General features: G+C 46.8%; 1 protein-coding gene across 2 annotated transcripts in view; it reads right to left on the reverse strand.

The window, feature by feature from the left end:
• The window catches only part of PELI2 (pellino E3 ubiquitin protein ligase family member 2), a 118,390-nt gene extending 95,088 nt beyond the window's left edge, over nucleotides 1–23,302 (reverse strand). The window contains exon 1 of one of the 2 annotated variants that reach the window (XM_082275953.1): nucleotides 22,902–23,302. In XM_082275953.1, coding sequence (XP_082132079.1) covers nucleotides 22,902–22,978 — 77 coding nt within the window. In that variant the 5' untranslated portion in view covers nucleotides 22,979–23,302. The remainder of the gene's footprint in view (nucleotides 1–22,901) is intronic. The other variant, XM_082275954.1, reaches the window with a different exon arrangement.
• Nucleotides 23,303–25,324: the final 2,022 nt, after the last annotated feature.

A 25,324-nucleotide genomic window follows, 5' to 3' on the forward strand; every position in this document is an offset into this window, starting at 1 on the left:
TGCCACCCTGTCACAGTATAGTGGTTAAATTACCAATGGTATTTGTATTATGCAGCATGAGGGGGTTAATGTATTGTCACTGCTGGTCACTGATGAATTAGTGACCGACCAGTGGCAGTTAATTAACCCCTTTGTGCTGCATTAGTGCAACCAGTATCAGTGTTAACTAACACTGGTTGCACTGATACTGGTTGCACTAATGCAGCACAAAGAGGGGAATTAACTGCCACTGGTCGGTCACTAATTCATCAGTGACCAGCAGTGAGAATACCTCAAACCCCTCAATATCATTGGTAAGCTCACCTCTGCGTCCCTCCCCCCCTGCCTCAGCGTCCCTCACCATCCCAATGCAATCTCCTTACTTTCACTCGGCTCCTCCTGTGTCCTTCCTTTCAAAAAACCCGCCTCTGGCCGGCGGCCCGCCTCCCGGTGATGTCACTACTACTGCGATCTGTGCATGAATGAATTAACACACCGGGTGGGTGGGCGAGCCGCCGCTAATAGCTAAAACTATGTGAGCGCTTCACTTCCCTGTCAGCGGGACGATGTGTATGAATGAACTGACACCGGGCAGGAGGGCGGGCGAGCGGCCGCTAATAGCTGTAACTATGCGAGTGCTTCACTTCCCTGTCAGCGGAGATACATGCCTGACAGGGAAGTGAAGCGCTCACATAGTTATAGTCATTAGCGGCCGCTCGCCCGCCCCCCCCGCCTGGTGTCAGTTCATTCATACACATCATCCCGCTGACAGGGAAGTGAAGTGATCACATAGTTTTAGCTATTAGCGGCCGCTCGCCCGCCCGGTGTGTTAATTCATTCATGCACAGATCGCAGTATTAGTGACATCACCGGGAGGTGGGCCGCCGGCCAGACTCGGGTTTTTTTAAACCTGCGCTGCGTCCGCGGCGGCCATCTTTAGTATCGGCATATTTAACCCATTTTCAGCCGAAAATGTCGGTGGCCGAAATTTCAGTGTATCACTACCTTTAACACCACTTTAATAAGGGAAGCATAGTTGTTTTAATTACTTTTTAGATATCAACATATGAGATCAGCTTGATGTAATGTTATTGTTGTGTTAATGCTTTACAAAACCTTATTTCTGTGGATAGTTGAAAATAGATGCACACAGAGGCAGCAAAATTTACTCATAATATATGCAAGCTCTTTTCACTGTTCCTATCACAAAGAGGTTTGAACCATAGTTCATGGGGAGGAGGAACCTGACTGGCCTACACATTTTGGATGCATTAGAGCTCAGACTGCGAGTCAGGCCTTCTCGTCCAACATCAGTTCCTGACCTCACAAATAGACCACTGGAAGAATGGTCAAACATTCCCACAGACACTCCTAAACCTTGTGGACAGCCTTCCTAGAGGAGCTGAAGCTGTTATAGCTGCAAAGGGTGGGCCAACTCAATATTGAACCCTACGGACAAAGACTGGGATGCCATTAAAGGAGATGTAAAGCCAAAGCTCGTTTGGCTGTACATCTCCTATGGATCACAGGAGTGCAGATCATTCTACACTCCAGACCACTCTCTGCCGACGTCACAGATGTCGGTCCAGGCATCACGACCATGGAGTCGGGATTCGCCAGGTGCCTAGACTGACAACCGGCTCAGCCCATCAGCAAGCCGCTGAGAGCCTGAGCTGGCCGCTCTCCGCCCCTCATCAGCCCTGCGCACCAATGAGCGAGGAGGGAGCAGTCAGCAGCTCTGTGCTCAGGGAGCTGTCCGAACTGAGCGATCAGCGGTGTTCAATCGCCCTGTTCGCAGTGCAGAGGGGACAGATGCAAGTATAAATATGCAATAACCCCAAAACCCATACTTCTCTTTTAAAGTTCAGGTGCGTGTAAAGGCAGGCACCCCACTACTTTTGGTAATATAGTGCATTTCTGCAAGAAAATAAAAAATAAATAATAAATGCCCTTTTTTTTCCCCCACAGCAGCCTGGAAAGTATTGCACTCATCACTAGATCACGGGTGCAGTGTCAGGCTCTTGTAAACCCTCTGTATAGCTGCCTGCCCGTACTTCCCATATGGGCAGACAGTTACTAAAGTGCAGGAAAATCAATAAACTTTGAGCGCTCACCAGTGACCTTGCAGTTCATTGAGAATTACAAGCCATCTGTCACGGTGGCAGATGGCACTTTTAATTCATTCACAGATTGTTGTGAATGAATGACGTTGCTACGTGGGAGAGGCTGCTGCTGGAGCATGTTACACCCCAAATATGGGTGTAATGTGGACATGCTCCCAAAGGTGAACTTTGACAAAATGACTAAGGATAACCTTGAATGAATACAAAGCTTCCTCTGGTTGGCTAAGCTGGGCTGATGGCATGATCTCTGCATCAGCCATTCAGAGGCAGCTTTGTATTCATTCACAGAATACAAAGCTGTCTATGAATGGCTGAGCGCCGCTCAGCCCAACTTATTTTGTCTTGGGTGTGAGACAAGAAGCCTCTGTCTCGCAGCCAAAACCCAGCACTCTATACTGTATGTAGCTGAAGCCACATTCAGTGCTTCGAGCCAATGCAGCACTTCGTAAAGGAAATGGTTTATTTGATCCAAACAAACTACTTAAAGAGGAAGTAAACCCTCCTCTGCAACTTGTACCTATAGGTAAGCCTCATAGGGTCACTTCCACGTCACTTCCACCCAATGGCTTTAAAAAAGGGCCAAATTACTTTTCTAAAAATTTCTTTTAAGGGTAAATTTGAGATCTGAGGTCTTTTTTGACCCCAGATCTCACATTAGAGCCGGTTCACACAGGGGCGACCTGTGAAGTCGCGGTGCACAGCTATCATTGAAGTCAATGCAGGTCGCTCCAGGTCGCCCCAAAGTAGTACAGGACCCTTTTTCTAAGTCGGAGCGACTTGTGTCGCAATTAGAACGGGTCCTGTGCTAATCTATGGCAGGCGACCCACGGCGACTTGTCAGGCTCTTAAAGTGGACTCGTCATGCTTATTTATTTTACAAGGGATGTTTACATCCATGTAGTAGGAATAAAAGTGATTAAAAAAGGGACAAAGGATTTAAGCGACCGCATACGCAAGTTGGGCCCACATATATAAACGGTGTTCAAACCACACATATGAGGTATCGCCACGGTCGTAAGAGCAATAATTCTAGCACTAGACCTCCTCTAAACATGTCTACAGGTTACCAGTGTAGAGTTACAAAGCATCACCTATGGAGATTTTTTAAGTACCAAAGTTTGTCGCCATTCCACGAGCGTGCACAATTTTGAAGCATGACATGTTTAGGTATCAATTTACTCAGGGTAACATCTTTCAAATTATAGAAAAAACTGTTTTTTTTTTTACTTGAATTCAAAAAAGTGTATTTTTTTCCCAAAAAATTTGCGTTTGTAAGACCGATGCGCAACTACAGTGTGACAAAGTATTGCAATGATCTCCATTTTATTCTCTATGGTCTTTTTTTTTTTTTTTTTTTTTAAACAGCCAGAAATAGGCCTGGTGCGTGGTTAATAATGTAGAACTATAAACAAACTTTTTTTTTTTCAATTTTCTATATAGGGTAAAGCAGGGGCAATTGGCAACAGCCATTGGCTCCTGCTACTGTCAATAAAATGCAGTGAGAAAGGAGTGGGACTGAGCCACACTGTGTCCAGAGACGCACACAGGCCCGCTCGGGAGTGAGCCTGCATGTCTCCCTCTTAGCAAGCGGCTTGCTATGGGGACAGTCAGAGAGGAGGAGGAACCAAGAGCGCCGCGACAGTGGGGGACCCTAGAAGAGGAAAATCCACACTCAAGTCGCCCCAGGGTGAAACCAGCCTAAATGGGACTATAAAATAAAAAAACTAAAATAATGTGGTTGCATACAGTTTTAGTTTTTTCAGGCATTTACAAAAACATATTCAAGTTATATAATGGATATGGGCTGAAAGTGCACACTTAGGTTTATTTTGAGGTTATGTATTTGAGGTTATGTACATCCAAATCGGAGAAAGGGTTTAGGAATTACAGCTCTTAAGAATAGCCGCCACCCCCCCCCCCCACCCCTTTTCAAGGGACCAAAAGAAATTGGACAATTGAATCAAAAGTGGTTTCAAGGCCAGATGTGGGCTACTCCATTGTTTCACACACAGGCGGACCGTTCAAATCCACCTGTCCGTTTTTTTTGGCGCATCTGAACGGTCCCCCCATGCATCCCTTTGGAGCATCGGTTGTCAGCGGAGACATGTCTGCTGACATCCGATCCGACAAATCTGGACAGATGGAAACCCCATTTTCCATCCGTCCAGCCGATCGGATGGGATCTGATGAGAACGGACTGAAGGTCTGTTCCCATCCGATTCCCCCATAGAGATGTATGGGGAACTGACAGCTGTGTCTCCGCACACAGTGCAGAGAACAGCTGTCATCCTCCTGCTCAGCGGGGGATCGGCGGATCGATCCCCCGCTGAGATAACAGCAGCATTAGGAGTGGCCAAATCAACAGTTTGGTACATTCTGAGGAAAGAAGAACGCACTGGTGAGCTCAGCAACATTAAAAAGGGCCGGACGTCCAGGGAAGACAACAGTGGTGGATGATCGCAGAATCCTCCCTAGGGTAAAGAAAAACCCATTCACAACATCCAGACAAGTGAAGGACACTCTCCAGGAGGTGGGCGTATCACTGTCAAAGCCAACAATTAATAGAACACTTCACAAGAGCAAATATGGAGGATTCACCACAAGGTGCAAACCATTCATAAGCCTAAAGCATAGAAAAAGGTCAGATTAGACTTTACCCCCCAAAAAAAAAAAAAAATTTTAAAAAGCCAGACCAGTTCTGGAAAAGCATTCCTCGAACGCATAAAACTAAGATTAATCTGTACCAGAATGACGGGAAATAAACTAAAGTGTGGAGAAGAATTGGAACAGCTAATGTTGTCTTTTGACTAAGTCTATATGCCTAGCTGGTCCTACGGACAGGTGGACAATACCCAATTGTGATGACTTAGAGGAGGCGGCAACTGTCGGAGGACGTAAGAGAAAAAATAAAACTAAAGTGTGGAGAAGAATTGGAACAGCTAATGATCCAAAGCACACATCTGTAAAACATGGTGGAGTCAGCGTGATGACATGGGCATACATGGCTTCCAGTGGTACTGGGTCATTGGTGCTTATTGATGTGACAGGGGACAGAAGCAGCCAGGTGAATTCTGCAGTGTTTAGAGATATCTTGTCAGCCCAGATTTAGCCAAATGCAGCAAACTTGATTGGGCTGCGCTTCAGAGTACAGTTGGACAATGATCCAAAAACACACTGCAAAAAGCAACCCAGGAGCTTTTGAAGGAAAAAAAGTGGAGTATTCTGCAATGGCCAAGTCAATCACCAGAGCTCAACCCAATTAAGCATGCATTTCACTTGCTGAACGCAAAACTAAAAGGCAGAAAGACCCACAAACAAAGAACTGAAGACAGCTGCAGTTAGAGCCTGGCAAAGCATCAGAAAGGAGGAACGCCAGTCTTTGGTAATGTCCACGAGCTCCAGACTTCAGGCAGTCATTGCCAGTAAAAGATTCTCAACAATATATTAAAAATTAACATTTACATTTGAGCCCCTGAAAATGAAGGGGGGGGGGGGGCGGCGTATAAAACTGTTGCAGTTCCTAATATTTGTACTTGATATCTATGTGCAACCCCTAGAATTAAACCTGAGAGTATGCACTTCAAATTAATTTGGATTAATTCATTTAAAATTTTAGTCTGGTGGCATACAGAGCCAAAAGTATAAAAATTGTGCCTGTGTCCAAATATATTAAGCAATCACATTCAAACTTGTGTTAAATAGCGGTTAGGAAACACCTGCCATCATTTAAAGTGCCTCTGAATAGCCCAAAATAAAAGGGGTTAGCTGTTCTAGTAGGTCTTTCCTGACATCTTAGTCGCAAAAGGCCATGGTCTGCAGAGAGCTTCCAAAACATCAGAGGGATCTCCTAGTTAAAAAGGTATCAGCCAGGAGAAGGGAACAAAATAATTTCCAAGGCATTAGATAAACCTTGGAATACAGTGAAGTCATCAAGTGGAGAAAATATGGCATAACAGTGACATTACCAAGAACAGGATGGCACCCCAAAATTGATGAAAAAAGACAGGAAGAAAACTGGTCAGGGAGGCTGCCAAGAGGCCTACAGCAGCATTAAAGGGGCTGCAGGAATATTTGGCAAGTACTGGCTGTGTGGTATGAGTGACAACAATCTCCCGTATGCCTCATGTGTCTGGTCTATGGGGTAGAGTGGCAAGACGGAAGCCTTTTCTTAAGAAAAACATCCAAGCCTGGCTAAATTTTGCAAAACACATCTGAAGTCTCCCAAAAGCATGTGGGAAAATAGGTTATGGTCTGATGAAACCAAGGCTGAACTTTTTGCAATAATTCTAAAAGACATGTTTGCGCAAAAACAACATCATACCCACAGTGAAGCATGGTGGTGGTAGCATCATGCTTTGGGGGGGGGGGGGGGTTTCTTCAGCTGGAAGAAAGGCCTTAGTCAAGGTAGAGGGAATTATGAATAGTTCCAAATATCAGTCAGTATTGGCACAAAGCCTTCAACTTCAGCTAGAAAGCTGAACATGAAGAGGAACTTCATCTTTCAGCATGACAACGTCCCAAGGTATACATCCAAATTAAAGGAATGGCTTCTCCAGAAGAGGATTAAAGTTTTGGAATGGCCCAGCAAGAGCCCAGACCTGAATATGATTGATAATCTGTGGGGTGACTTAAGAGGACTTTGCACAGGAGGTGCCCTCACAATCTGACAGATTTGAAGTGTTTTTGTAAAGAGTGGGCAAATATTGCCAAGACAAGATGTGCCATGCCGATAGACTCATACCCAAAAAGACTGAGTGATGTAATAAAATCAAAAGGCGCTTCAACAAAGTTTTAGTTTAAGAGTGTGCACACATATGCAACTATATTTTGTTTTTAGTTCCCTCCACCTAAAAGATTTCAGTTTGTTGTTCAACTGAGTTGTACATTTTATAGGTCACACTAAAAGCTGGAAAAGTGCTCACATGATCGGATACATGATGTTTTACATGGACAATTTTATACTTCCCTTGTATACTTTAATGTATCTGTTGATCTCGATGTATGGCTCAGCATTACATCAGTGTTTCTACTATTTATACTGTATGCCTTCCTGTTTCAATAAAGAATTTATTTAAAAAAAAAAAAATCTAATCTATTTATCTTGGTCTCAATTTTTTTTTTACATTACAGAAACCTGACATTTCAACAGGGGTGTGTAGACTTTTTATATCCACCGTTTGTAAAACATTAAAAATAAGTGTCTATACGGTTTAAAATCCAGTAATACCCTGCTCTGCACATTCTCAGCACCGCTCAGTAACTCTCTATTTCAGGCATTTTTAGGACACTATTGAGTTTGTACAGGCTGATCTGCTGACCCCCTTATAGCAGAATAAGCCCTCCTATCCTTTACAGCCAAGGAAGCTGCTTCTGATTGATCTGCAACTGCCATGGTGCTGCACATGTGATCAGTTATGACACCAGCCATTTGATAGTTTGACAGTTAGCTTGAGGACACAAACAAATGAGACATTTAGCAATCCCAGCATTCCAGGTATGTACATTTTTTTAAACCGTTAAATCAATAGTTCCACTTTATGATTTACTGTTTGGGGGCTCTGGGCTTCAGCAAAATGGCAGCCTCCACCAGGAAGCAAATTCTTATGGGTCAAGTTCGGCTTTAAGTTTACAAAAAGTTACATTCCTGGAATACCCAGATTGCTAACTGTCACATTTGCTTGTTTCTTCAACCAAAGTGTCAAACCATCAAATGGCTGGTGTCATAATTGATCACGTGAAGTACCATGGCAGTTGCAGATCAAACAGAAGCAGCTCCCTATGCTGTAAAGAATAAGAGGGTATAATCCCACTTTAACCACCTCAATTCCAAGCATATTCTGACACTTCGCTCCTACATGTAAAAATCGACTTTTTTGCTTTGAAATTACTTAGAACCCCCAAACATTAAATATATATTTTTTTCAACAGAGATCCTATAGAATAAAATGGTGGGTGTTGCAATTTTTTTAGTCACACGGTATTTGTGCAGCGGTTTTCAAATGCAATTTTTTTGTACTTATTTACTATATATTTTTTATACCGTAAAATCAATCAACGGACAAACCGCTCCATGAATCATAAATACTGGGTTATATTGCCTCCCCCAGGAGTAGGGACAAAGAACCACTATACCCCTATGGGCCACCAAATAGTGACTGACAGGATATTGCCGCCAGTTCCGATACCCTGTGGGCCTAGGTAATAGCCACCAAGGATGTCACCTTCTGGGATAATGTAGAAGAGGGAATCTCCCAAAAATTCTCAAATTGAGGTTTCTGGAGAACCGAAAACACTAAAATTGAAATCCCATGGTGGCAAAAGGCACAGTACGGGTGGAGCCACACGTCAAACCCCCTGAATGACAGTACGAACTATAGAGTGTGTGGCTAGGGGTCGCTGAAGAAGATTGCCAGGGCAGACACCTGGCCCTTGATGGTACGCTAGGCCAACTTCTGAACAAACCCCCCCCCCTTAAAGAAAAGGCTAAGATCCGAGCTAAAGAAAATGATCGAGGATGAGCACCAATCGACTCACACCAAGAAATGTACGCTTTCCACATACGATGGTATATCTTGCTGGGTGACGACTTCCTCCCCTTAACCATAGTAGGTATTACTGATCCAGACAAACCTCTATCCCTCAGGACCTGGCTTTTAAAAGGTAAGCCATTAAAACAAGCGACTGTAAAGCAGGATGGTAGATTAGCCCTTGGAACAACAAGTTTTCTCTGAGAGGAAGCCCCCAAGAGACGTTTATGGCCACCAGACTGATTGGAAGATCCTCGCAGGAACTGCAGAAGAAGCCTGAGCCATGGATGATACTGGCCTTACCGTGGCCCTTGGACGCCTGCAGTGTCTGCCAGAGGAACTTCGGTATCCTCCTGCTAAAGGAGCTGCATGTAGGATTGTGCAAACAGAACTGTCTTGCAGGTGGATACCACTAGACTCAGAACCTGTATGCAAATAAGGAGAGAACCATCTGTGTGACAGCAGCCTGTGGTTCCTGAAGTTTGTCCAGAGAAGGAGCACCCTGGTCAGAATTAAAATCAGACCTAGGCAATTAAATTCCGTGGACAGGAACAGGGGGACCTTCGGTAGTTTGGACATTGCCTGAACCTTTGCAGGAATTAAATCCGCACAAGGAGACTTGGGACCTAAAAAAAAAAAAAAAAAAAAAAAAAGGACAAACTTTGCCCCCCTTTCTGGGTATCCCCAAAAGAAACGCCCACAAAAAAAGTCCATGGGGTCGAAAACCAGCAAAGATGTGCCCCCACCCCAATAATGGGTGAGAGCAGACCTTCATGCTGAAGGGGTTTTGTCTGCGGGTCCGAGGAAGCTAGCTCTAGGCTTACCAGACCAAGGTTGCTTGGAACTTCCCGGGGAAGATTTGAAAGATCCATTTGCATTATTCTCTCAGTCCCAGAAGCATGAAGGAATTTTCTATGGGCTGAGGAGGGCCCCAGTCTGCGACAAGGCTCCTTCCCTTTCCTGGATTGTGTCAGGAAGGTACTCTTCCCCCCCCCCCCTTGTGATACCCTTATTGATGTCATCCAAGGTAGCCCCAAACAGGTGATCACTCTGAAAGGTCAGATCAAGGAGAGCTTTCTTGGAGGCTCGGTCTGCAGACCAATTCTTAGGCAGCAGAACGCACCTAATCACCACCACTGAAACAGAAAAGGTTTGGACAGCACAGCTGTATCCAAAGCTGCATCACAAATAAACTGCAGCCCATGGACCAACTGGTCTGCTAAATCAACATAAGCAGCGGGGAACCTGCTCACCCTCAAATCCCTGGTGCAAAAGCTTGGCCCATTCAGTTAGGGTCTGAGACACCAGGGCTGAGGCAGTGACTGGCCGCAATGCCGAAGCAGCCATAGTAAACATGCTACATGCCAGTCTCCACTTTCCTGTCAGCCGGGTCCTTAAAAGGACGGGAGTCCTCTACTGGGATCACGGTTGCTTTATTCAACCCGAAAAACAGGAGGGTCCACCACTGGTGAACTAATCCACTTTTTTTTTTTTGACTACTCAAAACGGTAACTTACAGCAAAACGTTTGGGGACCACAAAGGGTGATTTTGGTTGTTCCCATTCCTGTCAAATAAGGCACATAAGGAAACACCTTTGGAGTACAAGGTGACTTATGCGTACCAAACGACACATCACACGACTACATCAGCCACATCCTTCATTTTTAAAGGATCACGCACTGCAGTGATAAGTGCATCTGCCAGCGTGTTCATTCGCTGCTGCAACCATGGAGGAATATTCCTCACTATTGGATGGATCTGGGGGCCTGATATTAAGCCCTTCTGGATGGTCCACGTCCACGGTGGCATCAGGCTCAGAATCAGATGAGACAGACTGAGCAGGGGGGGAAGCTTCCTCCTAGGCCTTTGCCCACACGGGACACGAAGGACTGCCAACAGTGCAACCATGGGAAGCTAGGGTTCAGGAGAGACCTGCTACCTCCATTAGGGGGTCAGTGGGGGAAATGTGACCCTGAGGCTCCATAGGGAAAAAAAAATTAAACCAAAACGATCTTTTGGCACCACTAAAGGATCCCCTCAAGGGATAACAGGGACCCCCAAAACCCTGAATCATAATGGATGTCAACCCTGTTCATGTGTCCTGGGCACAGGAAGAGGAAACTGAGGAGGAACTTTGGCATAACCACGAGGCTTCAGTCTTCAACGTCTCCCAGACCAAGGGAAAATGGCCCCTGTGACGTCGGGCTACACAAACATGGCCGCCAACTGGAGACCAGCCAGACTAAGGGAAAATGGGCACCATCAGCTGCAAACGCTGAAGCATGCTGTCAGGATCTTTCCTGCACCCTCTGCAAGTGACACCCCCCCCCCAGAAGGTAGGACACACGGAGGAGACTCTGCTGCGCACTCTGCACTGGGACCCCCTTGCACTATACCCACACTGCAAACAGTAGGGTATGCGCCTAGTGGGTCTCCTACACTGGGACCCCTCTAGGCTACCAGGGCAGGACACACTATCCCAGGACTCTTACAGAGCGGGGATAGCTGCATTCTCTGCCCTGGGACCCCCACCAGACTCCAGCTGGAGGTAACCCGCATCCACCCCAAAAAAACCTTCAAAAAGGCGGGGGGGGGGGGGGACAGCGGATGACGACTGTACTTGCCCTTTGATGGTGCAAGTAACGCTCCAGACAGAATCCTCGCCACCAAAGTAGGCGAGCTGTCGGCCAAGGGACCGCTGCAACTCAAGCCCCATACACACACGCAGATCGTCTTCATACAAACGTCGGCGGACGAAAGATCTGCCGATTGTATGCGTGTTAGTATGGTGCCTCCGACAGCTGTCTGCACACAATCCGCGGACAAGAGTCTTTCTTGCAAACATGAAAATTTTTGTCTGCAGACACCAGAACGGACAATTGTTTGCCTGTCAGTACAGAAATCAGCCGACAGACCACAGATTTGCAAGACTGGGCATGCTCAGAAAATAAAAAACACAGGGAAAGTTAACCATTACATGACATCACTTCTGCAGTCAGCTGAAGTCTGCGGACAAAATTCTTGTGCTGTCTTTGCACTTTTCAACAGACACCGACATCCCGGGGAGAAAAGACGAACATTTGTATGACGACGATCTGCGTGTGTGTATGGGGCTTCAGACCCAAGCCCAGTCGTATGCGACCCTGCAAGGCATTTAACCTAGGATTGCTAGGACCTCAGCTGGGAGCCTAGGTCCTTATTCCTGACTTCGAATAAAACTGATTACCTAGAGCAAAGAGGGGGGATTTTAATACCAAGCTGAGGAGGAAATATAACCCAGTTATGATTTATGGTGTGCTGTGTCCATCGATAAACCAAAGAAAAAACACTTTCATGAACAAAAAAAAAAAAAAACTAAAAAACTAAATTTTAGCCCAATTTTTTTTGTATAATGTGAAAGATGTTACGCCAAGTACATTGATACCTAACAAGCCATGCTTTAAAATTGTGTCTGCCCATGAAATGGCAGCAAACTACAGCGCTTACAATTCTCCAGAGGAGACGCTTTAAACACCATTACAGATTACCAGTTTTGAGTTGCACAGGAGGTCTGGTGCCAGAATTATTGCTCTCGCTCTGACGTTCGCGACAATAACTTAAGTGTTGTGCGAGCACTGTTTATATATGCGTACGGGAGTAAGGTATGCCTTTGCGCAAAAGTACAGTGGGACAGTGGCACTTACATTTGTTTTATTTTGTACTAACTTTATTGCCATCACAAGGGATGGCTGGCATGATGCTCAGTACATCGGAGGACACAGCTGCCATCTTTTCGGTTATCAGAGCTGCTGCTGACTGCTACTGCTGATCACTAGATAAGCGAACACCTAACTGTTACTGTTTAAGTGGCCATTTTTATGTTTAATAAACCTGCTTGTATTATACTGCACCATGAGGAGTGTGTCTCTCTCTCTCTCTGATCTGAGGTCTGTTACCTGTGGATATCAAGTTATATGACAAGGATTGCTGAGGGGACTAGTGTGGATTCTCCAGGAGGTTTATTATATACGATGGACTGACCCTTGCATCTGGTGATTGCTGGTGGTGGCCCCTGGATTTTTACCTGTATTGGAATTGGGTTGACACCGATCTCCCATTTCATCCCTGTTTGTGGACTATACATGGACTGTTCATTATATATAAGCGCTGCACCTATTGCCGTTATCACAAGGGATGAACAACATCCCTTGTGAAAGCATAGGCCATGACAGGTCCTCTTAATGAAGAGATTGGGGCCAATCTCTCCTCTGGCTCCCCTATGCAGCCGATCAGACCGTGTTTAGTCTACTCGCCCGCTTCTCTGGCCGCTGGTGGCCAGGTAAAGAGGCGGAACAGGAAGTGACAAACTACTCGTCGCTCCCAGTTTACAGAGAGAAGGGAACAATGTCGGTTCCTCTCTCTGTACAGGGCAGACATCGCCGCCCGAATCGCTCCCAGGCACCGTAATCGTACGGTAGTGCCCGGGAGAGGTGGCTAATTAGCCACTCGGATCACTTCTGCTTTACTCCGAATCGCTGGCTGAAAAGAAGGATACCGGGATGATGACTGTAGGTGGAGGCATCATCCCGGTATAACCACTGAAACCCGAGGATGTACAGGAACATCTTCCGGTGGGAAGTGGTTAAAGCCTGGTACAAACAGGCCGAACGTCGGCTGGTTCAATAGAAACCGGCTGACATTTGGCCCGTATGTATAGCAGCTGGTCCAACAGAAGAAGTCGGACGTTCAGCTTCTGTCGAAGGCTCATGACCGAAATAGGTCTTCCAGTCAGCTCCTTATCAGTGTGCTCAGCCAATGCTAAGGCGACACGACTCTGCACGACTTCGGGGGCGACTTGTGCATTGCCATGCACCACGACTTCGGAGCGACTTGCAGGGACTTCACATAATGGAAGTCTATGCAAGTCGCTCTGAGGTCGCCCCGAAGTAGTACAGGACCCTTTTTCTAAGTCGGAGCGACTTGTGTCGCTCCTATTAGAACGGGTCCTGTAGCGGTCAATGGACCGCGACTTGTCAGGCTGACAAGTCGCGCTAGTGTGAATCGGCTCTTAAAAGATTTGCAAATCATTGCATTCGGTTTTTATGTAGATTTTACACAACATACCCAACTTTTTTGGATTGGAGTTGCATTTTCAAAAATTATAAAAAAATTATTTTAGGGACACTTTAAAGGATTATTATTCTCAGATCAACCAAAGCATAGCACTCAGATCCCAGAAAACGTACAGCATTTTCAAAAGGGAAAAAGGAAAAGCCAGATGTCTATAGATTATACAAAGGAAACCTTCGCTTCCAATCAATAAGGAGGAGGGGTTGAAGTCTCAGTAACGTACACAGGGCCTCTCTGCATAGTTTCCTGGCCAAAAGGACGAGCCCTGAAAACTAACATCACGGATTATTTTTGCTTCATAAACATAAAAATATGCTCAGTTTTTAGGTGCTTTACCACCACCTACCCTGAATGGACTGGAAGCAAAACATTACCATTGCCAGATACGCTCGAGTTAAAAAACCCAACCCTAGGCTATCGGAGCAGTGGGACGCCTGCCCAAATTATGATCCACTGTGCTAGGTCACATCTACTAAACTGGTACACAACTTCTCAGCGAACGGAGCTGTCGCCGAGCACAGGCCTCTATTCGGATATTCTAACAGACGTCAATGCAATTACAACCCCACTGTGCTGAGGAATACACATTGTGACTACAGAATTTACCGGCTGGACTTAAATGACAAGATCCTCACATACTTACATCAGACAGTTTTAAGATATATTCTAACAAGATCACCTAAACAGGAGATATTTACAATGAAGGGGATGTAGAAGGGAAGGATATTCTCAAACACCGACAACTTCCTGTCTGCTAATACAAGAAAATTGTTATCCAGCTGAACATTTCACCTAACAGAGATAAGCTGCACAGGGAAGGCACACTTCAAATAGCAACTGTTTAGTGATAGTCCTGCTGGACTGTCAACATAGATAAGTGTGTGGATGTGATATTAACCACTTAAAGACCAGGCCTTTTTTCAGACATTTGTTGCTTACAAGAAACCAATGAGTATTTTTTTGCTAGAAAATTACTTAGAAACCCCGAACATTACATATATATTTTTAAAAGAGACCCCAGAGAATAAAATGGCAGTCGTTGCAATATTTTATGTCACACTGTATTTGCACAAAAAAATGCACTTTAAGAATAAGGAAAAAAAAAAAAAAACACAGGAAAGTCAGCCCGATTTTTTGGTATAATGTAAAAGATGTCACCCCAAGTAAATAGACACCTAATATGTAAGCAAGTGGTTAAAAATGCTCATCCTTTAAAATTGTGCACGCTCGTGGAATGGCGATAAACTGCTCTACTTAAAAATCTCCAAAGGCGAAGCTTTAAAAAACATTTTGCAGGTTTACCGGTTTAGAGTTAGAGGACCTCACATGTGTGGTTTGAGCTTCTGCACGCAAGGGCGAAGGGATGGGGTGCTTTATATTATTTAACTTATTTTTTCACTGTCCCTTTAATTTTTTCTATCACTTTTATTGCTGTCACAAGAAAGGTAAACATCCCTTGTGACAGTAAAAGGCAGTGACAGGTACTCTTTGTGGGGGGGGGGGGGGGGGGGGGGGGAGATCTTGACTCCTCTGTACTTGAAGGTATTCAAAACGACGCCAAGGGTAACAACTGGTATTTTTAATACTATCACATTTTTTTTTTTTTTTTTAAACTGGCACCTTTAAGGCTCCAGTAAACCAAAAGTGGCGATGTGACGTCACTTACGGGTTACTACATCGGAGCTACTACATCAAAGGCGATTTCGGCTGGTCGATCAGGTCTCCCGGTGTGATGGAAGATCCCGGGCAGAACAGCGGAAAGGGGAGGGGGGGGGGGACATCTTCTGGCACCTCTAGGTCACAAAAGCATTCTGGGACATGTCATATACAGCTGAAGAGTCCCAGATAGGCTAAATATATCCACACCCAGCTATCGTTATAGACGGGCCCATCTTTCGATAGCAACAGAGGGAGTGTTCAGAGTGAAGGGACTGGGCCCTCTATAGTCACACACAGCATCCATCCCCTATACAGGGATCGTGCCCTCTATAGTCCCACACTGCTTCCTTCCCTTACACAGAGACGGGACAGGACCCTCTATAGTCTCACGCTGCTTCTATCCCCTACACAGGGACAGGACCCTTTATAGCCCCATAATGCTTCCATCCCCTACACAGGGACAGGACCCTCTATAGCCCCACGCTGCTTCCATCACCTACACAGGGAGCAGACCCTCTATAGTCCCACACTGCTTCCATCCCCTACACAGGGAGCGGGCCCTCTATAGTCCCACACTGCTTCCATCCCCTATACAGGGATCGTGCCCTCTATAGTCCCACACTGCTTCCTTCCCTTACACAGGGAGCGGGCCCTCTATAGTCCCACACTGCTTCCATCCCCTACACAGGGAGCGGGCCCTCTATAGTCCCATGCTGCTTCCATCCCCTACACAGGGAGCGGGCCCTCTATAGTCCCACGCTGCTTCCATCCCCTACACAGGGACCGGACCCTTTATAGTCACACACTGCTTACAGCCCCTACACGGGGACCGGACCCTTTATAATCACACACTGCATCCATCCCCTATACAGAGATCAGGCCCACTATGGTCACACACTGCTTCCATCCCCTATACACAGAGATCAGGCCCACTATGGTCACACACTGCTTCCATCCTCTACAAAGAGACCAGGCCCTCTATATTCCCACACTGCTTCCATCCCTTACACATGGAGTGGGTCCTCTAGTCCCACACTGCTTCCTTCCCCTACAAAGGGATGCACAGGTGTTGAGTGCATCCTTGGCGCCAACATCCAATTGTTTCCTACTGGGACATGCGGCTGCGCATGCATGGACACTCACCCCGTGTGCGTTCAGGGACCAGCACCTGAATGTCCTTTTGGGCACAACAGCTGTGTCCGTGCAGCCCTGTGTCCCAATAGAAAAACAATGGGACAGCAGCACAGAGATGCATGCAACATGTGTCGGTAAGACAGTCCCGCACAGGTCATGCAGCTAAATACCCCCTGTGAACAGAGCCTTACATTAGGAATTGTGTGTCCAAGAGCAAATCAGATACTCTGAACCCAGAAGAAGGTCATTTTATAACATTCATATTTCTCAGTTACTTTTGACGGCATTGAAAAAACCCAAAACTGGAGTGGCTGGAGTGAATGCCCCAAACCTGTATATGACACACAGAACCCCCACAGATCCATGTAGAAATATTGATAGAGGATTCCATTCATAACTTCTGATAAATCTGGGAATTTTCTATATGGTCTCTTCCTTGTATTATATTGAAGGTGTCATGTCTATAAAGCTTCCAAACTGGAAGTGAATAAATCAGATATCAAGATCAGGAGAGGTCTGCGTTTGCTTCATGTTGTTGGTATTTCCAAACTTTGCTCTCAACTTTTCACAGCCATATAAAGTGAAGAAATTCAGCACGGCCGTCTTCAACTTTTAAAAGCCAATGTTTACTCTCCGCCGGCCTCCAGATCAACACTTTATAAATCCTCCAGAAACAGCAGGGCTCGTTTCCCGCAGGCACTTCAACCACCAAAGTTAGCGATCAGTCAAGGTGAAGCTGGCTTTATCTGGAAACTCAATCACATACTCCAGAATCCTGGTTCTTTTATTTCCCTCTGACCTGACTGGGTATCCAAAGTAGATGCAGCGTTACCTTATTTACCAACATTCACTTTTCTAGGTGAACAGCCGCCATTCCTTCATCAAATCAACCCTAGTGGGTCTGCTCAGCCAGAAACTTGGCGATCCAAAAAGCAGCAAGTTTTACAACCACAGAAGAGTGACAGCAGAAAGGACGATGCTGTCTGATCCTTCTCTAGGTTTGTCCCAGACATGTCTGACTTCACTTGGGCAATGGAAATTGTGGAACCGCACCACACAGGTAGATGAAAGCAAAATGGTATCTTTATTCTTCAAAGTTCATGAACAGACAGACAGTGTAAGGAACAGACGAGTCCAAGGTTGACGCGTTTCACGGCACGAACGGCCGCTTACTCATAACCACGTGGTTATTTCCATTGCATATTTCCGGATGGCGGATCTAACCAGCACCAGGTTGGGCTAATACACCTGAGCGGCTTTCTCTCTCCTGATTATCTTTGATCTCCGTGACTTGACTTGGGGCCCATTCACACCAGCAGTACAATCTACCCTATACATGCTCAGTGACCACCTGTGTTGTTAGAATGGAATGTACTTTTTGTGTAAACTTTATTGAAATGTCACAAAATTACATTTCCTTCATTTTTCTGCCCCAAAAGGCGCTGTGTAAAAATACCGCACATCCTACTAATTTTCAGTGCATTGGTGTGAGACCCTGTTCATATCTATACACATACATTTCCAAAACACGGTACAATCACAGCAAAACGCACATTAGGGTGGCAGAACTAAATCCATCAGTGTAACCTTTTCAAAAAACGGTTGGGAATGTAACTGTCACATTGGTTGTGCTCTCAACCAAACTGTCAAACCATCCCAACCTATGGTTGGTGTCATAACTGATCACATGTGCAGCATCATGGCAGGTGCATATCAAACAGAGGCAAAGATGGTGGCTTCCATGACTGAAAACAAATCGGGAGGGTTTAGGTCTGTTTTAAGGCACCCCAGAAAAAAAAAAAAATACCACAATCATGCTCTACAAACAAATCCCTCCAAAGTCAGCTCCAAAAAAGGGGGCATGGGAGCTACTTTGGCGCATTATTGGAGTGAGGGGGAGCCAATTCAAATGAATCGTGACACTCCAAAAACGCATTACAAAATAGGCTAAAAAAAAAGTGCAAAACATGTGACGCTGTGGCATAGCCCAGATGTGAACTGGGCATTGTCGGGGTGTATATTGTGTGAATGAGCCTCTCCTGACTGACTCCCCACCTCTGCTGGACACAAACATGACTGCTAAAATAAAAAATACTTTCCTCCCTCCAACTGATTATAAACTCTCCTTAGCAAAAAAAAGAAAAATTACAATTATTATATCGGCTTTGATAAGGTTTGATTGTCCTGGCTGGACGCTCAGGACTCCGGGTGCAATGGGAGATCCCGGGCAGACTGGTGGAAAAAGGGGGGGGGGGGGGGCACTACTTGCAATAACAGCCAAGCATCAGTTGTTATCACAAGAAAGCCGAGCATTGGCAGTCATCTCCCTGGTGTGTTACAATCTGACTGTACAATCCACTTCAGGCCCCATTCACAGCAGGTGTGGTATGGGACATACCTGTCTGCGTTTACCGGATCACATGAGAACGCACTGCCCTTGTTAGAAGTGTGTGGGTACCGGTAATCGTTAACAGCGTCCCAAGCACATCGAACAGATGCACACATTGCAAGCACCAGACCACACACTGGGTGAGATTTACTAAACCCGGAGAACTCAGAATCTGGTACAGCTGTGCATGGTGACCAATCAGCTTCTAACTTCAGCTTGTTCAGTTAAAGCGGTAGTATACCGCTTTTTGCGACTTTTAACTCACGCTAGCGGCGCATGTGCTCTGAAGGCCTGGCGGACCTTCAGCGTTCCTTGCCAGGGGCTTGCCGGAAAATGTCTCCCGCGTGCATGCGGGGGAGTGACGTCACCGCGGCTCCGGCCAATCACAGTGCCGGAGCCGCCGAACCCAGAGAAGACGCCGAGGGAACATGTCCGCTCCCACAGCGGTGTCCGGGGTCCGTGTCGGGGCTTCGTTCTAAGGTAAGTAATACTAGCTCATTATGCCTTTGTCTTGCAGGGGTTTTTTTTTTTGTTTTTTTTTTTTTTTTTTTTAAGTATACAACCGCTTTAAGCTTGGACAATAAAACCTGGAAGCTGATTGGCTATCTTGCACAGCTGCTATGATTCTGAGTGCTCCAGTCTTAGTAAATCTCCCCCAGTATCACAGTACAACGCAGTCCGGTGTGGAGCGTTTATAGTAAATCCCCCCCCCCCCCAGTATCACAGTACAAAGCAGACCTGTGTGGGGCGCTTACAGTAAATCTCCCCCATATCACAGTACAACGCAGTCCAGTGTGGGGCGCTTATAGTAAATCCCCCCCCCCCCAGTATCGCAGTACAATGCAATCCGGTGTGGAGCGTTTATGGTAACTCCCCAGTATTGCAGTACAAAGCAGACCTGTGTGGAGGGTTTATAGTAAATCCCCCCCCCCCCCCAGTACAAAGCAGACCTGTGTGGAGCGTTTATAGTAAATCCCCCCCCCCCCCAGTACAAAGCAGACCTGTGTGGAGGGTTTATAGTAAATCCCCCCCCCCCCCCCAGTACAAAGCAGACCTGTGTGGAGCGTTTATAGTAAATCCCCCCCCCCCCCAGTACAAAGCAGACCTGTGTGGAGGGTTTATAGTAAATCCCCCCCCCCCCCCAGTACAAAGCAGACCTGTGTGGAGCGTTTATAGTAAATCCCCCCCCCCCCAGTACAAAGCAGACCTGTGTGGAGCGTTTATAGTAAATCCCCCCCCCCCCCCAGTACAAAGCAGACCTGTGTGGAGCGTTTATAGTAAATCCCCCCCCCCCCCCAGTACAAAGCAGACCTGTGTGGAGCGTTTATAGTAAATCCCCCCCCCCCCCAGTACAAAGCAGACCTGTGTGGAGCGTTTATAGTAAATCCCCCCCCCCCCCCCCAGTATCGCAGTACAATGCAGTCCGGTGTGGAGCATTTATAAAGTAATTTTTGGGAATTCCCGTGCATTTGGCAGCTCACTGAAATCAATGGGTGCCAGGAACAGTCGGTGGCCCTAACATCTTCCAACAACTACATGAGGCCCCCCTAATCCATCCAATCAGGGAGGTCCTCACTCTACATAGCTGTTGATGTATGTACAGAGGATTGTACAATCAGGTTGTATGGTGTATGATCAGTATTCGGCTCCCCACATCACAATCATCTTTAGACCTACAGGACCCTGTATCTGATCTGAAGCCAATCAGGCAGCAACTCCCACTATGGAATGGAGATTGTACAATCAGACTGCATCATGTGTGGTGGAGGAAGGGCCTTCCTGACAGTACATACTTCTAGTGGCTGTAACAAGGATTGCACAGATGAGCTCATCACACACACATTACAATCTGATTGTAAAATCTCCTGTAGATCTATATGCAGTACCTGATTGGATACAGACAGATTAGGAGGGTCATTGTAGTTTTGCTCGATGTAAAGTTGATTGTAAGCTGTGTTGGGAGCTTTAAGTACAATCTGATTTTACAACCTCCTGTAGATCCACGTAGCACAGAGGCCGGCCTGATTGGATACAAATTGATGAGGTAGGTTGTCAGTTAGGCTGGCCATACATGTGATTGGATACAAACTGATGAGGTAGGTTGTCAGTTAGGCTGGCCATACATGTTCAGTTTACCTTAAACTATGTAATACAAGGGCCTCCCTCATTCCATACAATTGAGAGCTGTTTAGTTTGTTTGACCTCATATTATATGGTTTTTGGTAAATCTAAAGAAAAATTGTACAAGATTAAACATGTATGGCCAGCCTTAGGCCCTGTTCACACCTGAGCGTTTTTCAGCTCGTAAAACGCTCATCTCTAAGTGTTGGTTCACATTTGTGCGATGCGGGAAAGCTGCGAATATACAGCGTGTTCCCTCATCGCACAGTTCACACTGCCATATGCGATACGCTGGGGGTGTCAAATAAAACTTAACAACACCCCCAGATCAGATTGCATATCGCAGTGCGATCTGAAAGTTCGCACAGAATCGGATTGCACTAGTGTGAACCACCATGCGATCCGATTCTGCTGTGGACCAAAAAAAGGGTCCTGTGCGAGTTGGGTGCGATTGCAGTGCAAATTCAGCCATACAAACTGTTGCATACATACTTGCATGTCATTTTAGGAGCAGTGCGCTCAGAATTACATGCGATCTCTGTGATCGCACAAATGTGAACCGGCACAAAAAGCAAAACCCCATTCATTTCAATGGCCCCTGTTCACATCGGAGCGTTTTGTTGTTTGAAGGACAGCGCCCGAGTGCCGGTTCACACTGATGTGATCACAGACATCGCATATAATACAAGCGCACTTCTCCTAAAATCACACGCCGTGTCTGTGTTGGAGCGAGTTCAGCCATACAGTTTGTACAGTTTGTATGGCTGGATTTGCACTGCAATCGCAGTGAACTCGCACAGGACCCTATTTTGGTCCGCAGCAGAATCGCATGGCAGTTGACACCAGTGCAATCCCAACTGTCAGATCGCACTGCGATATGCAATCTGATCTGGGGGGGTGTCGGTAACTTTGGATTGACACCCCCAGCGTATTGCATATGGCAGTGTGTTCTGCGGATGCGATGCGGGATCACGCAGTATATTCACAAGGTTCCCAAATCGCAATAGTGAGAATCGGCACTCAAGCTCAAAAAAGTACACAAGCTCCTTCTGTGGCAGATTACAGGAGTTTATCTTACATGTCAATGCTGCCTCCAAACACCTGAAATAACGCAGATTGTGCAGTGTGTGGGGATCTCCTGTAGATGGATTGTACAATCAGATTGTGCAGTGTGTGTGGGGGGGGGGGGATCTCCTGTCAATCGATGTACAATCAGACTGTGCAGTGTGTGGGGGATCTCCTGTAGATCGATGTACAATCAGACTGTGCAGTGTGTGGGGGGATCTCCTGTAGATCAATGTGCAATCAGACTGTGCAGTGTGTGGGGATCTCCTGTCAATCGATGTACAATCAGACTGTGCAGTGTGTGGGGATCTCCTGTAGATCGATGTACAAATTTAGACTGTGCAGTGTGTGGGGGGGGGGGGATCTCCTGTCAATCGATGTACAATCAGATTGTGCAGTGTGTGGAGGGATCTCCTGTAGATCGATGTACAATCAGATTGTGCAGTGTGTGGTGATCCCCTGTAGATCGATGTGCAGTGTGGGGATCTCCTGTAGATCGATGTGCAGTGTGGGGATCTCCTGTAGATCGATGTGGTGGGGGACGGGCTGAGGGGATTGGATGTGGACAGATCGTACAAGGCTTCGGTGATTGTAATGTGTGTGGTCAGCTCCTCCATACAATCTCCTGTAGATCTATGTTGGACAGGGAGGTTGTTAGATGTAAATCATAGAGATTGGTGATGCTGGAGGCCAATGTGATCGTGCGATGTAATGTGAGGGCCGGATGGTGGTATTGGGGGAGGGGGGGTAACCGATCTCTCTCACACACACAGACAGACAGAGCGATGACTCACCCCAGCACCACCAGCTCTCCGTACTTGATGGGCTCCTTGTTGGGGGCTCCGTGCTCCTCCTGGGTCGGGGAAAACATGGAGCTGGCTGGTCCCCCCCGGTCCTCCTTCTCCGGTCCCCTCCACAGCCGCTAGGACATCCCCTCCCCCCCCGCCTGCCGGCTTCCCGGCCTTAGCCCCGCTCCAGTCGGTGGCGCAGTTCTCCCGCCGGCCCTCCGCGCTCTCGCTCTCTCTCTCCCGGGGTCCCGCTCTCCGTCCGTGCGCGCCCCCGGCGCCTCCCCTCAGATACAGGCAGCAGCAGCAGCAGCAGCTCGCGCTCAGCGGCCGGAGATGCAGCTTCCACCCCCCTCCCCTTCCGAAAGGCCGCCAATGACTCTCCAGACCCAGCTCCTTCCTCCTCCCCCCTCCAGACAACAAATGGAACCCCGCTGCTCTCCAAGTGCCGTGGCAACAGAACACCGGATTAGCCCCGGGGGAGGGGCGGGACTTACGCGGACGGCGCCTCCTTTAGCACCGCCCACACCGACTCTTCTACTCACCCCGGGAGCTCCGACGCGCTATGCGTCGACCCTCGTTCACCCGGGAGCCTCCTGTCAGCTGTACGTGACGGCAAGACGACCATCTCCGAACAGGTCCCCCCCTCCGGAGCGGTGCGGAGTGGTATCGTCCATACTGTTATGTAAACATAGAGTAAAATGGGATGGAAGCTCTTAAAGAGACATTTCTATTTTTATCTGGACTTTTTTTTTTGTCCCTTGCACCTGTGTGTTATGGTGTGATTACAGGATCTGTGTTCAAATCTCTCACCCCAGGAGGAGGAGGCTTCTACAGCTCATTGAGGCCCTGGTCACACTGCGCAGTATTTGCCGCAATAAAAATCGCCTTTCCAGAGCACAAAAAGTGCATTAAATTATTCCTCTTCAAATCCTGTGTTACTGTTCCCTTTACTGCGCTGCATTTTAAAAAGTCCTGCGTGCTGCATGGATGTCCTGCACTAATGCGATGCGGGAAATGCACAAAATTCCCTGCGTTTCCTCACATCGCACGCCAAAGCATCCATGCGATCTGCGGGTATCAATGTTATTTTAACCACACCCCTGAAACAGATCGCAAAATGCAGTGTGATTGCCAGATTCAATGCAATTCAGTTGCAGGGAGGAAAAAAGGGTCCTGCGCCATTTTGGTGGGGATGCAATGCGATTTCAGCCATGTATCGTTGAAATCGTACAGACATTGCATGTGATGTACACAGGAATGCGGTGCGATTCACATGCAGTGTTTTCCACACATTAATGTGAGCCTAGGCCAGTGATGGCGAACCTTGGCAGTCCAGATGTTTTGGAACTACATTTCCCATGATGCTCATGCATTCTGCTTTGTAGTTGAGTATCATGGGAAATGTAGTTCCAAAACATCTGGAGTGCCAAGGTTCACCATCACTGATCTAGGCTGAACGGCTAAAATCGCATCACATCTGCACCAAAATGGTTTGGGACCCTTTTTTTTTCCCCCTGCACCTGAATCGCATCACATGGGTGTTCACACCAATATAATGTAATTCTGGCAATCGCACTGTGTTTTGCGATCTGTTTTGGGTTGTCGTTAAAGTAATATTGACACCCGCAGCAGATCACATGCATGCTGTGCAATTGCTTTGGAGTGTGATGCGAGGAAACGCAGGGAATCCTGTGCATTTCCCGCATTGCATTAGCGGGAACTAGGGTTAAAAATGTATGGCTGAAATCGCACCACACAGACATTGCATGTGATGTGCACAGGAATGCGGTATGATTCCCATGCAGTGTTTTCCACACACCAGTGTGAACCTAGGCTGAATGGCTGAAATCGCATCCACACCAAATAGGCGCAGAACCCTTTTTTCCCCTGCACCTGAATCGCATTGCATGGGTGTTCACACTCATGCAATGCGATTCTGGCAATCGCACTGCATTTTGCGATCTGTTTTGGGGTGTCATTAAAATAACATTGACACATGCAGCAGATCACATGGACGCCATGCATCTGCTTTGGAGTGTGATGCGAGGAAAGGCAGGGAATCCTGTTCGTTTCTCGCATTGCATTAGTGGGAACTAGGGTTAAAAATGTATGGCTAAAATCGCACCACACAGACATCGCATGTGATGTGCACAGGAATACGGTATGATTCACATGCAGTGTTTTCCACACACCAGTGTGAACCTAGGCTGAATGGCTGAAATCGCATCCGCACCAAAATGGTTTGGGACCCTTTTTTCCCCCTGGCACCTGAATCGCATCACATGGCTGTTCACACTCATGCAATGCGATTCTGGCAATCGCACTGCGTTTTGCGATCTGTTTTGGGGTGTCATTAAAATAACATTGACACATGCAGCAGATCACATGGACGCCATGCATCTGCTTTGGAGTGTGATGCGAGGAAAGGC

Source organism: Pelophylax lessonae, assembly GCF_965119305.1.
Source record: "Pelophylax lessonae genome assembly, chromosome: 13".
NCBI lineage: Eukaryota > Metazoa > Chordata > Amphibia > Anura > Ranidae > Pelophylax > Pelophylax lessonae.